The following is a 22,810-nucleotide window of genomic DNA, read 5'->3' as shown; positions in this document are numbered from 1 at the left end:
TCGAATGAACATTGTAACCTCATGTCGGATTTGCTCTAAATGCTTTAGTTTCAGAGATATAAACCAACAATTGCATTTTACCAATATGTTTTTGTTTAGCTATGTCTGCAATTTTGCTATGGATACGGGTTCATCGGACACAATTTTTAAACTAGATACCCTAATGATGATTGTGGCCAAGTTTGGTTATATTTGTCTAAGCAGCTTCAGAGGAGATGATTGTCGTAAAAAATGACAAACAAATTACGAAAAATTGGAGATTTTTTTTTACTGTTAATGTCAATAACTCCTTAACGAGTCAATTAAAATCCAATCATTACACAGTCACGTCTCAGTCATTACAGCTGAACGGACGTGCTGGGTCAGCTCTCCTATGCCCGCTACCTTCTATGAGGGTTTACTTGATCTACGAATCAACGACTTACTACTTTAGATGACAGAAACCAATCCAACGGTGTACAGTAAACGTCTGGTATTTTTTGTAAATTCCCGCGTCAACATACATTCCAAAACCAGATGGGGTAGTGTTATGCCGACTGACGTCCGAGGGCTGTATTCTAGGTGTTAGATGATGGACCTTCATTTCACTGTCTCACGACTTTGGTCCTGATAATGATTCCTGTCATCTTTAGTACTACGTCCGAGACTCATCTACAAGTACTCCATCATCTTGGTTAGTGGGCTACCAAGCTGACCAATCTAACCCTGAAGGCAGCCGTTGTGAGGTCAAGAAACATCAAAATAGTGAAAACCAAAACAACTCAACAAAACCAAGATGGCGGCCTACCTAAAATGGCGCCCTCGTCTGTTCCTGACACACCGCAGAAAATATTTAAAAGCTCACCAAACGCCTTCGGGAACCGAGCCGACCGTACGAGGTTATCTATTCCTGAGGTAAAAAAAGCCTTAGGTAGTATTTCAAAAATTCAAAAGTATTGTTAACAGTTTATTTATAAATATGACCATATCAATGATAATAGGTTATAATTGATAACGTGTAGCAAAAGTTAAATGATGTTATAAGATAATGTTTCATATAAACGTAATCAGTTTCAAGTGATACGTAATTATACACGAACCTATTTACGAGGTGAGTAAACATTAATAAGTATCAAATTCATCCAACCCCATACTTTTTATATATGTTTTTTTAATTTGTATTTGTTAAATAGATATATATTTGTATATATAGTGTCTCATAAGCCTATCTACATTTGTACATGTAGGCTGGGTATTTGTCTTATTTTATTATTGTCAAATATATATTTTATAATCTGTATAAAAATCTGTAGACAAGTTTGTGACACTTTAATAAAATAAATTATCATGTATTTATAAGTTTTTTCTCAAATTTTTCTTTTCTATTAATTATGTAATGCAATTTGGGGAATTGTTACTTAATGTGTTTGGTCAGTACTGTCGCTGATTCACGTTTAGTTTACTTTTTCATTCTTTCAGAAGCTATTATTTAAACATGTTGAGTGCCATCTGTGGAGCTGGATTCGCTTTCCATTTTGGGGCACATAAGATCACCCGCAAGTGCCAGTAAACTTAATTTGCGATCATCGAATCACCAGTTGATTACGTCAATTTAAAACTTATCTCCCTATTACCTTGCAACTACTTGCGATAACAACTAAAAACAAAAAAAAAAAACAGAAAAAAGTCGAGAACTCATTTTTTTTAAAGCCAAACATCCTCACTTACTGCTATGCCGGTAAAATAACATTGGTTTTTTTTTTATCATTTTCATTATTGTTCTCGAAGTGTTTTTGTTTGTTATTTAGAACAGCTAGTACCGAAGAATTGCATTGTCGAAAACATACAGGAACACCCATCGGACTTTGCAAACATGCGCAGCATATCACTCTGTATGTTTCTTCCTCTGGTTTACGGATTCCTCCTTGATACCAATAAGATTCAGTCAGGAAACCAACCAACACCGCAGAATCAATACCTAAAAGTATCAGAATTTTTCGATACTAAAACAGAGTTGCAAAACGGAATCCAGCAGGCACGTTTGGAAACGAACGGATTACGGCATGATATGGACAATAAACTGATCCTTCTGACCACTCAAATTCAGCAGATTCTTGGCTCATTTAACCAACAAATAAGCAATAATGATACAATAGTTGAATTACAGGACAAATATGGCGACCTCCTAGATAATTTTACCAAACTACAAAATAAGTATATTCACTTGCAAGACAAATATGTGGCACAGGAGAGCGAGTTATTGTTCTTACGGAATAAAACAACAAGTTTAGAAAGGAGAATAACAGACTTAGATCATCTTAAAAGTGTTCAAACTATTAAAAACGAATTTGAGTTACAGCAACAAGTACAGGTATTAAAATCCGACACGCATGCGTTGACAGTGAATGAGCAAGCAAGACGTCAGGATTTTCAAGCCTTGTATAATCTAACGCTAAACTTAGGAAAAAAGGCTGATAAACTAGATGAGAAGATACAAAAATCTGATTTAAGAAGTAATATTTCACTTCTCGACATTCGCAAGGAGATTGTCGATCTAGGGCTTAATCAAACAGAGCTAACTAATGCAAAAGTCCAGAAGATTGCATATGATACAAACGAGTCACTTGTTGCCATCAACAAACAGATTGTAAAGACCAATGAAAAGGGTAGGTAATTAGTTTGAACTTTAAATCTATGTTATGATAGCCCCTTGTCAAAGTTTTTTGAATATGTACAGACATTTGTGTTTATTCACTGCGCCCCCTGTTAGTCAGATCAGTGATATCTATATTCCAATGATAAATATCATATATAAATGCACACAGGCATATGTTTTGCTGTGTGTGTGTGTGTTAAATAATTAGAAAAAAGGTGAATTCTTTTTTCTGATTTTTATAGGTTAACCATATCGTCTCTCTGCAGACTGTCTTTAACACTGAATTCGACTACTAACACAAAATCCCTGGTTCGATTCCCGTTCCGCGAAGAAAACTTCAGGGACTGAATTCTCGGCTCTCCCTTGACACCATTCGCGAGTATGGTCTTGAGAAACGATGATAATCCGTCGGAAGGGGACTATAAATGGCTGACCCGTGTTAAGAGAGGACAATATATCTTGCACGTAAAAGACACCCTTGTAGATTTCGAAAAAGAGCAGGATTATATGCCGCTACAAGGCAGCACTAGCACCTGCAAAATGGATAGGATTTGATATAAGTTGTAATAACTTGTTTCAAATTCAACTATAAATAAGTATGTTTAAACTAAACTGAAAAAATAAACAAGAAAGGATTATCATGGAGTTGAATGGCACACAATCAGTACAGTCATGCACAGCAAAAAACAATCACCACATAATGCAAAGGACTTTTTACATTCGTTTGATGTGTATGAGCTTTAGATTTTGCTATTTGATAATGGAACATTCCGGTTTGAATTTCCATCGGATTTTGATATTTTTGTGATTTTACTTTTTAGTTCGTTTTAAAATAAATCCGTATTTTCAATAACTACCGTTTGAGATATTCTGGTTATCAAATAAAGCGGCAAATTGCACATAACCAGAAAAAAGGGGGTAAACGCTTTTTAGTTTTTCCCCTAGTATCGTGCTGAGAGAAACGATTGGATTACTAGTATTTAGTTACCGATATTTTGTCTGCTCTTGGTACTGTTACACTTTTTTGTTGAATTTGATCATTAGTATTCAAAACGAAAAAGAGGCTATCGTTAATCTACATGTACTGTCAGGTAATTGTTGATGAATCGGTGAAATGTGTAAAATATGTAGATAAGGGGCAAACTCCGTACAGTGATCGTTTTAGTGCCGGAACTATTTTCTTTTACTCTATAAATGTAGATTCTAATATGACGTGCTTCTTTCGCTTTGTGAACAAACCCATGCTCTAAATCCAATAAAATGTGTTTGCACATGCGTATATTGACTTGTTCAGAATAATGAATTTTATCAAATTATCATGCACTTAATATATTTCCTTAACTTCAAAGCACCTTCAAACGCTTAAATGGGGCACATGATTTTATTAATTCATTTATTATGACTGTAATGTGTTGCATTCCGAAATTAACATCTTTGACCTATATGCGACAACCATTCATGATGGCTGTTCAAACTCCTCCCTCTGAAAAATCACAGTGCCAGCCGTTTACTTCTTTACAAACAACAAAGGGAGGTTCATGGAAGAGCCTACACAAACGCTTTTACACTTATACTTATCGGACATAGAAATTACCTTAATTGTCCTATTCAGAATCAAAATAATTGATGCAAGCGCTTTTACACTTATACTAAATCTAAATATCTTGCATCAATTATTTCTTAAGTAGTATGCGGATAGTAGCTGGAACTGCCAAGGAGTTTGGATAATGAGATGTGTTATGCTTGCCTTTGCGACAAATTAACAACCCAATGTTAGTCTGATTTTCTGTCTATTCTTCGACAGTTGTATAAAAATCAGTTGTAAATGGATACGCTAAGAAGTATTCACTGTCGTCATATACACTGATGAAGTCAACCTCGTCTGTGAAAATATCTCCTAGTGCACAAAATTTCAAAGTGAACATTGAAATTAAAACATTTTGATTGTAAGGCTTTCCATTTTTTTAAGAGGGGTTACTCCTCTCATTGCAAGGACTGTGTACGGTCACAAATTGAAATGGTAATCCCTTTTGATTAGCATTTTCAGGGTTTTGCAAACAATGATCATTCGAAGTTCTTCATTATTGACACACAAAGCATGAACCTGCTCTTGATTGAGCATATTCAACAACTTTGATGTCAAATGCAAATACAGGGTAACATTTATTATGTTCATATTGATTCAGCAGCTGTATACAAAGTTAATATTTTAGTTGCAACATGTGGCTTTTCTTCATTAACGTCCTTTATATAAAAACAATTGTGTTTTTTTTATCCAACTGGCGTTCTGTTTATTGTATTAACTAATTTATCAATCGTTCAAGAACTTGTGTGTGTTAGTTTCCTTTTACTTATCTTTTCATTATTTGTATATCTATTTTGTGTGTTGAATAGTTTAATTGATATTTGTTTTTGTGGTTTTGTTTTTAGTTGGTCTTACGGCATGTATTGATAGTACTAGTACTGGAGATCATGCAAGGGACAGCATACTGAAATTTCATGATGTTTCAACTTCATACAACATACATAATCTGCAGACCTTTCAGAATACTGGAAAGTTTAAATGTGAAGAAGAGGGACTTTATCTTGTGTCTGCTTGGATTTGGGCACATCCAGCTGCATATTTTGCCGTATTAAAAAACAATAACGTTATAGGGAGGGCATATAATTATGACAGTTCGGTGTACATTTCAGCTACGTTTGTTGGGGTTGTTGGCTTGAACGTCAATGATTTTGTTTGGGTACAAACTGATGCAGCAACTAATGTTAATTATAACTCTAGGACCTCTTGTTTCACGATTATTAAAATAAAGTAATCCTAGCAAATAAACTGGACATAGATACACTTCTCTTAAACTGAGTTTTGCTGTGTGTACTGTTGTACGTTTGTTTTTTTTTACATTGGTTAGAGGTAAAAGGGGAGGATTGTTTAACCCCGCCGTATTTTTGCGCCTGTCCCAAGTCAAGAGCCTCTAGCCTTTGTTAGTCTTGCATGATTTTTAATTTTAGTTTCTTAATCATTATGTATAATTCGGAGTTTAGTATGACGCCCATTATCACTGAATAGTATACATATTTGTTTAGGGGCTAGCTGAAGGACGCCTCCGGGTACGGGAGTTTCACGCTGCATTGAAGACCTATTGGTGACATTCGAATGTTGTCTGCTCTATGGTCGGGTTGTTGTCTCTTTGACACATTCCCCATTTCTATTCTCAATTTTATGTATTACCGCTAATGACCTTGCCGACACGAATAAACATTCATAATCATTATGGTATAAAAGATACAAAAGATACAAAAGATGCAGTTAAGTCTGCGTCATATCTTGGCTTATATATAGAAACTGACAATGAGGGTCGGATGAAACAAAACATATTGACAAAAGAGATGATTTTAGCTTCCTAATTGTGAACTTTCTATTTCTATGTACTAACATTCCAGCATATGATGTATATGAAAATTATCGCTCTGGTTAATGAGCAGAAAAACAATTTAAAACATATTTAATATGACATACAGCAACAATTGACAACCACTGAATTAGAAGTTCCTGACTTGGGACAGACACATGATAATGTGATGGGGTTTTAAATGTTTTGGGGCGCAGAACTCTCTTCCTTTCTTTCGGCAGTCATGACACAGGACGACACAAGAACATATTAATTGAACTGATTTTTTTCTGCTTTGTATCGGTCACGTTTTTTGTGTCATTTTTGTTGTAAGGGATGTATACATTTCCTGCCACGTCCGGCCTGTGTTTTGTTTCAGCTTTGTATAGATCTGATGATTTTATCTTCTTTAAACTTATTTTAGCTCACCTGATATAAATGCAAAGTGAGCTTTGTATACCATATCGCGTCTGTCGAACTTCTACGTTAACTTTTACAAAAATCTTCTCTGTAATACTGGGCCATATTTAACCAAACTTACGCACAATCATCATCATGGTATCTAGTTTAACAAATGTGGCCGATGACCCTACTTACTTTGAACATATTCATTTATAGTGGATTGGGAAACAAGTTGCGGTGAGAGTGCTGCCTTGTAGCGGCATTAACCTGCTCTTTTTAGAAATCTACAAGGGTGTCTTTTATGCACAAGAGAAATGGCTCTTTCTTAACATGGGTCAGTCATTTATCGTCCCCTCCGACCCTACTTGCCAATCATCTTCGTCGAAAATACTTAAAATTGAGCATAAGGGGTAAAATGCAAGTTTGTTCTATCATCTTGTCAACTGCTATGAATGGAGTGAATATGTCAGGGGCGTGTTCGGCAATGTCAGAGGAATTATTGCCTTTAAAAGACGAATTTTATCAATTTTTGTTTGTCAATATTTTATGTTTTGACTTTCTTGACAACTTTAAAAGATAGGTAGACACTTTGAATAGTTAATTAGCTGGCAAGATTTGCAAATAAATTAAAGTTTTGCCGAAATTGTTGGATTACAGGAGTGATTCACCATTTTCCTAAATTGACATATTTTACCGGTTTGTTTTAGATCTTTGATCTTTTGCCCGTCCCAAGTCAGAACTGTAGTTCAGTAGTTGTCGTTTATTCATGAGTGTCATATTTGTTTTTCGCATATTGTTTTTCTTTATAAATAAGGCCGTTAGTTTTCTCAATTCAATCGTTTCATATTTTTCATGTCGAGACCATGTATAACAAACTTTAAGGTATAGGTATTCCTCATTGTTGAAAGCCATAATGGTTGCCTTCAATTGCTAACATCCACTTCATTTTATGATTATAGTTGTCTCATCGGTAGTCATATCACAGCTCATTTTTCGGGTCATGTGATCTTTCCCATAATTTGGCATGTATCGTCATTCGCAGTCTTCTATCACCTGTTTACTTTTACAAAGATCATCTCCTCTGAAACTACTTGGCCTCAATCATCATTAGGACAATTACAATCAAAACCAAGGAGTAAACAAAGACTCACAAAACCAAAGGACATTTACATTAACAGTTATAAATAATAAATAAGAAACAACACGAACTCCACTAAAAACCCGGAGTGAAATCAGGTGCTCCGGAAGGGTAAGCATTTCCTGCACCGTATACGGCACCCGTCGTGTTATTTCTTGGTCAGTTCGGTAATGATGGAAGGTTATTATAACTGAGGAAGAATATCAGATATGACTTCTAGTTTAAAAGGGGTTCGATTACCCCGGCTACCGATAAACATGGTTGACATAGCTAAAATAGAACAATGGATAAGTTGCAATTCAGTTTGCCTATTATCTAGACATTTCATAAAAGATAGACCGAAACATTTAGCAGCATAAACGATACATAAAGGCAACAGTAGTATACCGCTGTTCGATAGTCACAAATCGCTTAGGCGAAAACAAATCCGTGTTACAAACTAAAACCGAGAGAACGATATATGTACATTTATGTGTGTGCCTGTCACAAGTCAGGAGCATGTAACTCAGTGGTTGTCGTTTGTTAATGTGTTACATTAGGCCGTTAGTTTTCTCGTTTGAATTAGTTTACATTTGTCATTTTGGTGCCTTTTATAACTGACTATGCGGTATTGGATTTGCTCATTGTTGAAAGCCGTACGGTGACCTACATTTGTTTATTTCTGTGTCATTTTGGCTCTTGTGGAGAGTTTGTCTTATTGGCAATTATATCACATGTTCTTTTTTATAAATCGACTTTAAGAGAAAAACATCGAAACAACAAAAACAAACCCCAACATACTGGTTTTATGGCTAGCCAAACCTCCCGCTTATCTGGCAATGTTGAAAATACCGCTAAATGTGTGACAGGAATACAGTACAAACAAACGAAAGAACACTCAGCACAGAGATAATTAATAAAATAGTACATACTTGTTGAACGCATCTATACTATCGAACTAGAGATAAATGATGCAACAGATACAGTTAAGTCTCCCTCATATCTTGACTTACAAATTGACAATGAGGGTCGGTTGAAAACAAAACTTACGACAAACGAGATAATTTTAAGCTTCCCAATTGTGAACTTTCCATTTCTATGTAGCAACATTCCAGCAGCGCCTGCAAACAGAGTATATATCTCCCAAATGATACTATATTCTCGCGCTTGTATTTCCTATCATGATTTTCTCAATAGAGGGTTGCTGCTTACAAGGAAGCTGTTAAACCAAGAGTTCTAAATTGTGAAGTTGAAATTATTCCTTTGTAAATTTTACGGACGCCATCACGAGTTGGTTGACCGTTATGGAATAACCGTTTCACAGATCATATCGGATATGTTTCTTTTGTCGTAACTACAATCCCCTTCCCTTTTCATGAATGTGACCTACCGAATTATACTATTTACCGGGTTTGTAATAACACGAGCAACACAACGGGTGCCACATGTGGAGCAGGATCTGCCTACCCTTCCGGAGCACCTGAGATCATCCAGTTTTAGTAGGGTTCGTGTTGCTCAGTCTTTAGTTTTCTATGTTGTTTTTTGTGTACTGTTATTTGTCTTTTTGTCTTTTTCATTTTAGCCATGGCGTTGTCAGTTTGTTTTCAATTTGTGAGTTTGACTGTCCCTCTGGTATCTTTCGTCCCTCTTTTACAACATGTTAACCGCAGAATTACAACGGACACCTCCTATGATCTTATGGAATCACACCAAGACACCACAAAGGAAGTATAAATAGTGCGTCACATGAATGGATCAACGCTACAAAAAGTGATGTAATCTATTTTTGTGACGTTATATTTTCACAATCACAGGTTAACTTCTAAAAATTATATAGATTTGTTTTATTAACGAGGACAATAATATTAAATTGGGATTAATTTTGGAATGGTCACAGTGTTATTTTATGTATTATCTAACTATGACAAGAATATTTAAATGAGTTGTGTTAATGGTGTTATTATTTGTATTTTTTAACCATGTAAGCTTTTCTTCTAAATCAAAACTGTATAAACAAAAATATCCTGTGCATACACGTATAGTATATAAAAGTATATAAATTCAATACCTGTTTTTTTCATCTTAACTTTTTCATATATATATAGAAAAAGTAGAAAAAACTGTTATATTAGGCAAGATTATGTAAGACCAAACAGTAAACACAATTAAAGACAAACAAAATGAAACAAAATCACTGTAGACGAACAACGATAAAACGAATATACTGACAAATCAGACGTTAGAAATGAACCGAAAATACAGAATTCAAACCACAATCGACAAGACAATATTTAATTGGACTTTCAAAAGAAAAATCATAACTAAATTCTTTAATATTGGACGTATAAATACCGAAACAAGTCGTATAGCAATGGGAAAACAGTCATATTCAGGAATAGGTCACGTTCGATACTTAGCAGACCAGACGACGGAGATGGTAATCCATAGTAAGCAAGATAAGCAAAGACAAGATGAACAAATAAGTTTCAAGATCGAAATCTTTAGTTGACACCCTACTAAAAGTATTGTTCTGTAATGAAGATTTTATTCCCAATTTTTCATTTTTTCTTTAAAAGTATAAATTTAAGATAGATGGAAACATTTAAACGCAAAAATAATCAGCAAGTTAAGATCTACAAAAAAGTTATCACTGCTGATTCCGGTATCGAATCACTATTGGAACTACTACCCTTAGATGATAAATTTTACAGCCGATTGCATTGAGTGTTTATGTAAAGCTGATATCTTTGGTTAGCTTGCTTGCTAGATGAATCGTGAAGTCATTATTAGGCTAGGTATATTATCATCCTTTCGAAGTAGTCTAGTCCTACAGACAGATAATTTGGTTACTAGTATCTGTCGGACTAGTCTACTCTTGAAGGAGGGTAGTTTACCTAACCTAATAATTACCTCACGGTTCAGCTAACAAGCAAGATAACCAAATACATTACCTTTTACCTACAAACTCAACGCAATAGGCTGTAGCATGTTTTGCCTATTCATCTTGATAACTGTATTAGATAAAAAAAAAAAAAAAAAAAAAAAAAAAATTAAAAGCGAAAACTATCAGCAGAGAAGATCTATAAATATGTCAACATGACTATAATTGTCGGTTTGCTCTTGATATAGTTTTCCCCCTAAAATTATTATTTTTACAAAAACTTGGCCATTGATTAATGAGCAGATTATAGCCCTTAATTTTCCCAATTTCGCGCAAAAACGTTATGTCCAACGTGTCTTTCATATCGTATTTTTCCCGATCATCGTAAAACTTTACAAATAATATTGCTCTTGTTATTGTAATTTGCATATTAAAGCATAATCAGTATCATAATGATTGTTTAATCGTAAACTGGAACATAAATATCATGTTTGAAAACGGTTTGAAAAATGTTTAAGGTGAATCATCGGTATATATTTTTTTAGATAGAATTTTCTTAAACTTTACCAAAATGAAGATGTTACTATGCTTTTTTTCAAAATATGATAAAAAGTATGGGTCGCCGTGCTATTTTTCAAGCTATTAGACGTTGAAAATTGCCTAAACATGCTTAGATTGGTCATGTAAAAACACATTTGTGTGCATAAATAGAAATCTATGAGATAGAATTTTTGAAATAAATTGAGTGAAGATAGATTTTATAATATGTTTTAAGAAAATAAAAAGGTAAAATGGTGTCACCGTACTTTTTTTTATAATTAATAGTAGCTGTCTATAACGTGTTTAAGGAGGTAGACCTTGGTTCAGAGAGATAACTCTTTAAATCAGTGATGCGTTTGTAAAAGGTCAGTTTCTTCAATGTATTTAAAGCATTTATTTGAAACAGATTAAAATAATCTATGTAACATAGAAGCTTAGAATATATTTATGGAAATGGTTGACACAAACGTACTGATGATTTTAAGAGTTATTTTCCTTAACCTAGATCTACCTCTTCATGAAGCAGACCTTAAGCAACAAGACTTTTAGAACGTGTTTAAAAGTAAAGCCGTGTCGTCATGACGTCCAAAAATGTTATTGATGCCATGCTTATTATTTGAATTTGTTTTACTGTTTTGTCATAAATTATCATACGAATACGTGGCAAAAAGCGCATTCAAGTCGTTATGGCCTTCAAATAGAAATGACCTCTGAAGCAGTGTAATGTACACCAATTAGTAGGCGTATTTCCTGGATGTATTAATGGCTAACACAATCCGGTCATTAATAAATTATATTTAAAATGATATATACTAATGATACATCAAAGGAAATGGAAATAGTAATAGGATAAATTAACGTGATTAAATAGAATTAAACAGCTAAAAATAAAATTTAATTACCAATGTACACGATAATGGAAGCATACGGCTAAATGTAGAAAATAGTAGAAGATGCCCTCGAAATCGTGTTACAATTTGGGAAAGCGTTGAACCATATGATTTTTAATATTCGCGATCAGTATGTCGACTGAGCATGCGCGAAAGCGTTATAAGACACGGGTCGATAACGGTCTCCGAATTTGGATATTCTCAAAAAACGGAGTTTTCTATTGAAAAGAGATTATTTCAAAGACAAATTTAGGAAGTAAAAACACTACATATCAAAAATATTTCCAACTTTGTATAGTTTCAAATGAGTTGCGACTCAATGAAATCGGATTAGAAATTAGAGGTAATTAAAAGAATAAATAAAAACTTGTAGGGGTAGATAAGACGTTGTCATTATTATTAAAAGTCCATTCTACTGTTAATGTTAAATCTTATGAGACAAGTTCAAACTCCACCAAAAAACTTAATAAGAACAAGGATGTATAACTTGAGTTGGCAAATACACTAATGGAACCATGAAGAGTATACCAAAGTTCCATAATACACTTGTGGCACTACACACAGTACGTCAAAGGAAAAAAACGTTGGAACGACAAAAATTTGAATATTACGTTCACTACTAATGTCACAATCCAGTATGATGTTGTTTGTAGAATAAAAGTGTCAATCCAAATGCTGTGAATACTAATGTCTATCAATGTCTATGTCCAAGTTTTAATTATGAGAGTTTAACTTTAGTGTCTGTATATATAGTGTTGTCATGGAAAATTCTAGAACACTCTATAATGGAACATTGTGGAAAATCCTGGAAAGTTACAACGGAAGTTTCTGGAATAACGTAGAAGTTTAAATTACGCATCTTTTATAAGGATCATTCTAGAAAGTTCCAATCATTCTGTGATTGTTCCAGTGATTCCTAAACTGCACAGTTATAAGATTATTTGGTAAACAACTATCAGGCCATACAACACAAATTAGGCCAACATAAATAAACATAATAATTACAATATCATAACACCTCCCCCCTTAAAAGAAGTTTTAGTGTAACAAAAACTTATCATGAATAATATGAACAAAAATACATAATATATACAAAGTGATTTAATAAGCTCTAGATAAAGCATCAGCTATTACATTATCTTTACCCTTAATATGTTTTACAATTACATCATATTCCTGTAACAATAAACTCCACCTAGTCAACCTCTGATTCTTGTTTCTCATTTTATGCATGAAGGTGAGAGGATTATGATCAGTATAAACAAGAATAGGATATACAGTGGGATTCAAATATACATCAAAATGTTGAAGTGCTGACAACATTGCAAAACACTCTTTTTCAATAGTGGAATAATTTTTCTGATGTTTATCTAATTTCTTAGAAAAATATGATATAGGTTTTTCAACATTATCATCTGTCTCTTGATATAAAACAGCTCCAATTCCTACATCGCTTGCATCAACGGCAAGTTTAAATTGTTTTTCAAAGTCTGGAGTAATCAGAACTGGACTATTAATTAAAAGTGATTTGCTATTTTCAAAAGCGTTTTGACAATTTTCACTCCAGATAAATTTAGAATCTTTTCGTAAAAGATGAGTCAATGGTTGAACCACAGTAGCAAAATTTGAACAAAATTTTCTGTAAAATCCTATCATGCCTAAATATCTCATAAGTTGTTTTCTATTTGTAGGAGGAGGAAATTTGGAAATGGCTTCCACTTTAGCCATAATAGGTTTCACTTGACCTTGGCCAACTGTATGCCCTAAATAATCAACAGTGGCCTGACAAAATTCACTTTTACCAAGATTAACAGTCAAATTTGATTGTGACAATCTATCAAAAGTATCATACAAATGTGTTAAATGCTGTTCCCAGCTATCACTACATACAATTAGATCATCAATATAAGCATAACAACAGTTTAAATCTTTTATAACATTATTGATCATTCTTTGAAATGTAGCTGGTGCACTTTTCATGCCAAACGGCATTACAGTATATTGAAATAAGCCATCTGGTGTAACAAAAGCTGATATTTCACGAGCTCTCTGTGTCAATGGAACTTGCCAATAACCTTTCAACAAATCAAATTTGCTCACAAATTTTGCTTGACCAATGTTGTCAATACAATCGTCTATCCTTGGAATCGGATAGGAATCAGATTTTGAGACTGAATTTACTTTTCTGAAATCAGTCACGAAACGAAAGGTTTTATCTGGTTTTGGCACAAGGAGACAAGGAGAGCTCCATTCACTGTTACTCGGCTCAATAATATCATTGTCAAGCATATATTTAATTTCTTTTCTCATAGCTTCAAGTTTGAGTGGATTGAGCCGGTAAGGATGTTGCTTAATTGGAGAAGCATCTCCTACATCAACATCATGACAAACAGCAGTGGTTTTGTTTGGCACATCTGGAAAAAGATTTTTAAAAGAAAATACCAAAGTTTTTATTTCTTCTCTACGATCAAAAGACAGATGTGCAAGTTTTGAGTCTAAATTTGACAAAATTTCTGAATTTTTCAATCTAACTGTCTCTTCCAAAGTTTTAGAACTAAAAGGTGGTTCAATTACATCTGGTTTGTCATGATTGTTCTCAAATTTAACCATGCCTAAAGTGGCAACTGGTTTACTATCACATAGAACATTAGTACGCTCAAAATATGGTTTTAACATATTAATATGACACACTCTATTTTGTTTGCGCCGACCTGGAGTTTTTACAATATAATTTAAATCATTAATTTTACTCTCTATTGTATAAGGACCACAATATTTAGCCTGTAAAGGATGTCCAGGGACTGGCAAAAATACAAGTACCTTATCACCAGGCTCAAAAACTCTATCCCTGGCATCTTTATCATACCAAATTTTCATCTTGTTCTGTACATTTTTTAAGTTTTTCTGAGCAATTTGACAAGCAGTATACAATTTTTCTTTAAATCTAGATACATAGTCTAAAAGATTCAAGTCATTATGTTCAGTAAGCCACTTTTCCTTAATCAATTTTAACGGTCCCCTTACAGTATGGCCAAATACCAACTCAAAGGGACTAAATCCAAGGGATTCTTGAACAGCCTCTCGGACTGCAAAAAGTAGAAAGTGAACTCCATCATCCCAGTCTCTGTCAAATTGAAGACAAAAAGTTCTAATCATGTTCTTCAATGTTTGATGAAAACGTTCTAAGGCACCTTGAGATTCTGGATGATAAGCACTTGATCTGTACTGAGCAATCCCTAACTGGTATACGACTTGCTGAAATAAACCTGACATGAAATTTGATCCCTGGTCGGACTGTATAGACTTAGGAAGTCCTACTAATGTGAAAAATTTGATAAGTGCTTTGACAATAGTAGGTGTCTTGATATTTCTTAGCGGAATAGCCTCAGGAAAGCGAGTGGATGTACACATGATTGTCAATAAATACGCATTTCCAGTTTTGGTCTTTTGTAAAGGTCCAACGCAGTCAATTAGAACTCTGCTGAAAGGTTCGTCAAATGCTGGAATAGGCAGAAGTGGTGCTGGTGGTATTTTCTGGTTAGGCTTACCAACAACCTGGCATATATGACAGGATTTGCAGTATTCTGCAACATCATTTCTAAGTCTTGGCCAGTAGAAATGCTGCAAGATCTTAAGGCAAGTCTTTCTTATACCTAAGTGTCCAGCCAAGGGGGTGTCATGGGCAAGACCAATAATTTCTTGCCTATAAACTTTAGGCACCACCACTTGGTGTACCACTCTCCATTCCTCTTCTGGGGTAGCATCAGGAGGCCTCCATTTCCTCATTAAAATGACGTCCTGATGGAAATAGCATTCGGCCACTTTGTCTGCTTCTTCCTGTGGTTGAGCCCGCTGGTTGAGCTGAAGAACCTCAGGGTCTTTATGTTGTTCTTCGAGTAAATTATTTCGGTCTAATGAATGACTGTTTACATCTGGCCATGGCATAATAACATTTTTGTTAACACTAGGTGGTTTTATAATAGCCTTTTCTGAGTTACCAGGATCTTCAATATCAGCTATAAAAGTGTCAGAAAGGTCCATGTAATCAAACTTGTCTTCTTGCAAATTCTCATTTTGTTGTTTTCTAGCCATCGCCCTAGTAACAACACAAGCTGGATACAATTCAGCATCATCTTCAGGTGATTTAACATCCACCACCGGTTCACTGGTAACAATTGGTTCAGCAACCACTTTGTTCCTAGCTAGATCATTTCCTAGCAATAAGGTAACACCCTCAACAGGGAGATTAGGACGAACACCTACAACAACTGGTCCAGTTATCAAATCTGACTTCAGATAAATACGATGGAGAGGAACATCTATACAACCTAACTCTACGCCTTGTAACAAAACGGAGGCACCAACAGAAGTCTTCTCGGACAAAGGCAACACACCTTCTAACAATAAAGACTGAGAAGCTCCAGTGTCCCGTAAAATCTTAATAGGCTGAAGAGTGGTATCATCAACAATAGAAACAAACCCATCAGACATAAAGGGTTTGTATTCCTCCATGTAATCACAAAAACTGGACTTAAAAGCCTGACGCGCAGGGCATTCCAATGTACTGGTAATATAAGGTGTCGTACAAGCACTGGTCTTCGGCTTATTATCTCGTTCATTCTTCTTCTGGAGTCTAAAACAATCAGCCATCAGGTGACCAATCTTCTTACAATAAGCACAAGTCAGTGACTTCTTCTCAAAAGTATCAAACTTTGGACTAGACATATTATAACTGGACTGACTCTTATTCTGCGGAACAGGCTTACTATCAGTATGCTCAGTGCTTTGATTTTTGTAATTTCCACTGGAAGTATTAACATTTTGACCCTTGAAACTTCTTTTATGTGAAAGAGTATAATTATCTGAAATAACAGCTGCATCATGTATTGACTCAACAGTTTTGTCGTCTAAATGTGTTTTTAAGTCTAAATGAACACATTGTTTGAACTCTTCTAATAACATCAATTGTCTTAGGTTATCAAAATTGTTATCTGTTTTCTTTGAAGTAAGCCATTTATCAAATAGATCTTCTTTTTCCCGAGCAAATTCCACATAGGTTTGTGAATCAAACTTTTTATAAGATCTAAATTTCTGTCTATATGCTTCTGGTACTAGCTCATAAGCTTTCAAAACTTCCTGTTTCACCGTGTCATAATTGGAACTTTTTTCTGATGGAAGTGCAGAGTATATTTCAGCGGCTTTACCCTCGAAAACACTTTGTAGCATTGTAGTCCAATACGGCTTTGGCCAATTTAAATTACGAGCAATTTTCTCAAACTGTGAAAAATATTTATCAACTGTTTTTTCACAAAATCTGGGAACCAAACGTATATTTTTTGCTGCATCAAAACAATCTGATTTCGACTGACCTTTAGAGTTGTTTTCTTCTTTAATTATTTCAATTTTCAGTTTTTCCATCTCTAGCCTTTCTCTCATTTCAAGTTCTTTTATTTTCTCCCTCTCCTTCATTTCCAGTTCTTTTAATTTAAATTCATCTTCTTTTTCTTTCTTTTCCATTTCTAACCTTTCCTTCATTTCCAGTTCTGCTTGTTTTAATTTAAATTCATGTTCTAATTCAAGCTGTTTTAATTTAAAGGCATCTACATTTTCGACCTTAAGTTCAAGAGCCTCTTCACCTAAAATTTCTGCGTCAACTAATTTGTCTATAACCAAATTTTTTATAATTTGTTTTCTCATAGATACTTTAAAATTTAACTTCAGATGTTTAGCAAGCAACACTAATTCGTCTTTCTTTAAATTATCAAAACTCTCCAGGTCTGGCGTTTTCAAAAATTTACCGGCATCAAATGCCATTTTGTAGAATTTTGTTGGCTAGTTATAATAAAAATATTGAATAAATTTTGAATAATATATTTTCAGTATCCCGGACGAGCCCCCAATTTCTGTTACGGCCAGAAATCGCCTTTAAATTGTAGCCAACAAAAGACACAAATCAATAATAAAATTTAACAATATTTAATATACAAAAGTTTACAAAAGGTATTACACAAATATTACTGTTAACTTAACTGTCAAAATATGAGTCCAATCAGTTATCTTTATCTGTATCCGGAAATCTTTCGGAATCCAATTTGAATATTACGTTCACTACTAATGTCACAATCCAGTATGATGTTGTTTGTAGAATAAAAGTGTCAATCCAAATGCTGTGAATACTAATGTCTATCAATGTCTATGTCCAAGTTTTAATTATGAGAGTTTAACTTTAGTGTCTGTATATATAGTGTTGTCATGGAAAATTCTAGAACACTCTATAATGGAACATTGTGGAAAATCCTGGAAAGTTACAACGGAAGTTTCTGGAATAACGTAGAAGTTTAAATTACGCATCTTTTATAAGGATCATTCTAGAAAGTTCCAATCATTCTGTGATTGTTCCAGTGATTCCTAAACTGCACAGTTATAAGATTATTTGGTAAACAACTATCAGGCCATACAACACAAATTAGGCCAACATAAATAAACATAATAATTACAATATCATAACACATTAGAAACTGCAAGTCCAGCAGGTGTGGAACCAATCATTTTAATTAATGTTAACATTATATATCAGTCCAAATGATATACTTTAGCCTATATAAATCTGACAGCTTTGCAAACGTATTTCGTATGAGAAAGAGTGAAGAAAATCCAAAGCGTTTACCAAAATATTTAAGAACCAACATATTCAACTCCCTCTAAAAATAACTAGTTATATCACTACAACAAGTACCGATTATCAGGTTATCTGCATGTTGATATCGTAAAATATCAGCTGTGAGACATAATATGAAGCTTTTTGTCGAGTGAGCGTAGCGAACGAGATCAAAAAGCCTTCATATAATGTCAAGCAGCTGATATTATACAAATATAGCCTTTGTATGAGGTCGATACAAGGATATATTGACCTGAAAGAAGTATATTGACTGAGGACGAAGTCCGAGGTCGATATACTACTTTGGGTCGATATATCCTGTATTGACCTCATACAAAGGCTATATGTGTTATATTATTAATTTCTAACCATATTTGTGTCAAAATCGTCATTTAGGTTTGTTGGAATTTTATAGATATTACATTATCTCCTTGACAATAACAACATATTAGTTGCTATTTCATTTACTTTTTTTTTTGGACATCTTATGTATTTGAAGATTTTTTTCGTCAAATAATCGAACACAGATATCATGTGTTTCAAAACGTTAAACAATATCCTGAAATTCATTACATGACGTCACAAAGTATATTGGTTTTTAGATATTCTAAAAATAACCGTGCAATATGCTTTTTGCAGGTCAATATGCGTTTTGCTATCCGCCGTTTTCTCTCTACCTTCGAAAATATAGTTTAACATGTGACTATCCCTAAACGAATGAAATTTGTTTAAATATACGAATTAATAATATTTTACTATATCAATATGCAGATAATCTGATAATCGATTTATCGGGCTATATTTGCGCGATTCAGAAGTGTTTTCTTTGTTTCACCAGGACACAAAAGATGACTTGATAAGTTCGGGTCAAAGTTATTAACGTCGGGTCAAACATTATGACGTCGCTGATATGTCCGGGTCAAAGTTATTAAGGCCGGGTCAACGTATTTGACGTCACAAAGACATGATACGGAATAATATTAAGAGCTGAACAAAGTGATATAGACAGTGGGACGACCGATAAGCAGTCATATATATATATCATATTTGATCTATAGAGAATAATACATGACAAAATCCGTATCGTATGTCGTATCATCCCGAGACACCAATATCAGCCCAAGGGCATTTAGGCCCGAGGGATGATATTGGTCGAGGGTGATACGGCATGTGATACGGATTTTGCCATGTTTTATACGCTTTATCATATATTTCAACAGGAGAGTTATATATATGAACTGTTCACTGGGTTACCTTCAGTTCTATGTTTGTCTTGTTTTAAAAATATCAACTGCACAATGACTTATCCAAAGCACCTGGTTTACCTTAAAATTTGCGTGCTGTTGTTTTAAAAATATTTTGTTTATTTGTGTGTTTTGTATTTTTTATAGTTGCATTTAGTGTGCCAAAAAATATGAAAACTTGACGTTCGTGACGTCATATGTACATACCAAACAATGGCGTCATTCAATAAATTGCGTCACGCCCGAATGACCGTACCTATTTTGAGGAAAAATATTTTTTTAGCTTACATAAATAAAAACTGACTTTATTTAAAAAAAAAAAAAAGTAGGGGTGTGATAAAGGGTAAAGGTGTGATAAAGGGTATGCGATAAAGGGTAGGGGTGTGATAAAGGGTATGCGATAAAGGGTGCGCATCAAATTTGCGCGATATGGATTAAACAGCAGGCTATTTATCAAGTATTCAAAACTACTGTATTTACTACTAAACATATGATAAAAATTGATACATCTTTATCTTGACTGTGACAATGCATATTTTAGAAACACCTAATCAATAATGTAGAACACCTGTAGACTATGATTGCATAAAACATTTGATATTTTATAACAATTTGAACAGGTGAATTGTCCATATATTCAACAAAAATGAAACGGTGTTTTTGTCAATGACATGCAATTTAAGATAATAATACAACCCCTTGCTTTCTATGTTAAATTCTTCAATTTCCAACATACATGGTGATTTTGTCCTAATTAAGATAAAGTGACAGTCATTTCATAACAGAAGTTTAGCGTGTTTTTAAATATTTATTATCAAATTTTATGTAAGAGCGCACTGGTTCCTGGAAGTTTTGCGAATACAAATATACGTGTAGGTTCCTACTTCTGAACGGTTAAACAGGCAAAATGTGCCGTACTGTTTTATTTTCTTACTCAATTTTTCTCATCAAAACAAACTTTCAACAAAGATTCAAAATTGATCATAGGTTCTGAAGCTTTCATTTCATATCAAAATCATACAAATATTTCAAAGTTTTGCTATGAAACTATTTTGTTTGAAAAATGTACTAGTTTCGGACAGAGTCCGAAAAGTGGTTCTATAAATGTATACCATTTAAGGTTAAGTCAAATGATTTTTATCAATACGATAACACAAACGGTAGTTTTGTCTGATATTACATTCATGAAAGATAAACAGTGAAAATAACCCACGACACGAAGTACGTTTAACTTATCTCGAATTCAAGTAAGAACAATGAAGAGGATTAAATATTTATCCATTAACTAGGTCATTACACTGAGCAACCTAAAACCTGTATACAATTCCGAGTGCACCTAAAACATAAATTAGCTGGTACTCTACATCTTCTTCAATTTTGGTCTCTGGTGGCCATTTGTTTCATCGGCAATCATACGACATATGATCTCTTTGCGTTTATTTAGCAGCAGGGGAGCTCCTGTGTCTACTGATGATAATGTAAATAACAGATGTGGGGTATGATACTGCAATTAATTGATACAGCAAACAAACGATACAAAAACCATAAGTTCATCTGGAGATTGGGGATATACATCAATGAGACAAAGGAATTGTATATTTAAAATATACAACTCCTTGATGAGACAACAACCGAGAGACAATAAACCAAACATCACAAATATACATGCCTGTCGATTTGAGATTTTCTCGCTGTGTTGAAGACCCATTGGTGGCCTTTTGTTGTTTTCTGCTTTTGAGTCGGATGGTTGTTTGTTTGACACATTCCCGTTTCCATTCCTAATTATATCTTATATAAGGATTGCATTTGAGGAGGTGCAGGGTATACATCGACGAGACAACAACCCAGCAACACTTAAAACCAAAAGACATACATTTAATGATTGAAATAAAGTAGATGCGGTATACATGAATCCAACAAAACTAAAAACACCAGAGATATCTGGAAAAAATGACTAAAGGAGATGAAGGGTATACTTCGATGGCCCAAAGACACAAAAAAAAAAAAAAAAAAGACTAAATGAAGAAACTGATGAATTGAGATGCAGGGTATGATAAAGTAAATGCAGGTGTACATCAATGAAACACCAAAACCATGAAAACCAAATAATATTTGATAATTGAATTGTTGGAGAAGTACAAATGTAGGATATCAGTCAATGAAACAACAATCCAAATGATTAAAAGCAAATAACGGTTCACATATAATTGTAAACAACCTGACGTTCAGTGGTTGTCATTTGTTGATGTGGTTCATTAGTGTTTCTCGTTTTAAAATATTATAAATTAGACTGTTGGTTTTCCTGTTTGAATGGTTTAACACTAGTATTTTTTTTATTTTTTTTATTTTTTTTTTTGGGGGGGGGGGGCTTTATTACTTTCTGTTCGGTATAAGACAATGTGAAGGCTCCGTGTAAAAGACCGTACTTTGTTCTATAATGTTAAAAAACTACTTTTACTAATTATGACTATGATGGAGAGTTGTCTCATTGACACTCATACCATGTCTTCTTATATCTAAATACACAAGTTTCTGCACCATCTCCAAACCGTCCAACCGTTCTTAGAATAGTGTTTGTAAATTTCTTTTTACGTTATGAGTTTTTTTCACATAACATTTTTTTGGACGTTTTTCCAATATATACATGACCTATGTCAATAAATCTGCTTGGGTAGGCTCGTATGTAAACCAATTTCATTGATTGTTCAATCATAACTTTAATAGTTATTTATCTGTAAATTGGTCTAACTAAATACCTAATTGCTGTTATCTGGTGGCATCATGTTGTGTGTTTCATATACGCTGATAGACAGCCGGTCTAACAAACATAACAGATAATATACAATTATTGACTTTTGATGAGGTTGATACAATGATTTATCAACCCCAGAGATGTGATATTCACCAAGGCCAACAATGATTTATCAACCCCAGAGATGTGATATTCACCAAGGCCAACGGCCGAGGTGAATATCACATCTGGGGTTGATAAATCATTGTATCAACTGATATCAAAAGTCAACAATTGCTTTATTATATGACTCTTTAGTTCTC

The 22,810-nt window shown here is 34.0% G+C and overlaps 1 protein-coding gene across 1 annotated transcript; it reads left to right on the top strand.

Moving 5' to 3' along the window:
• Nucleotides 1-1,014: 1,014 nt before the first annotated feature.
• On the top strand, nucleotides 1,015-5,491 carry LOC143056072 (uncharacterized). The gene is made up of 3 exons (XM_076229148.1): nucleotides 1,015-1,090; nucleotides 1,788-2,645; nucleotides 5,066-5,491. Exons 2-3 carry the CDS (start codon nucleotides 1,853-1,855, stop codon nucleotides 5,449-5,451), a joined length of 1,179 nt encoding a protein of 392 aa, XP_076085263.1. The 5' UTR covers nucleotides 1,015-1,090; nucleotides 1,788-1,852; the 3' UTR covers nucleotides 5,452-5,491.
• Nucleotides 5,492-22,810: the final 17,319 nt, after the last annotated feature.

This window comes from Mytilus galloprovincialis, chromosome 13 (assembly GCF_965363235.1).
Source record: "Mytilus galloprovincialis chromosome 13, xbMytGall1.hap1.1, whole genome shotgun sequence".
Lineage (NCBI taxonomy): Eukaryota > Metazoa > Mollusca > Bivalvia > Mytilida > Mytilidae > Mytilus > Mytilus galloprovincialis.
This window is presented reverse-complemented; position numbering and strand designations above follow the sequence as displayed.

Coding starts and splice junctions, on each gene's coding strand:
- LOC143056072 (XM_076229148.1), top strand. CDS start 1,853: ATGCGCAGCATATCACTCTGTATGTTTCTTCCTCTGGTTTACGGATTC. Junction 2,646..5,065: donor TGTAAAGACCAATGAAAAGG/GTAGGTAATTAG, acceptor TTTTGTTTTTAG/TTGGTCTTACGGCATGTATT.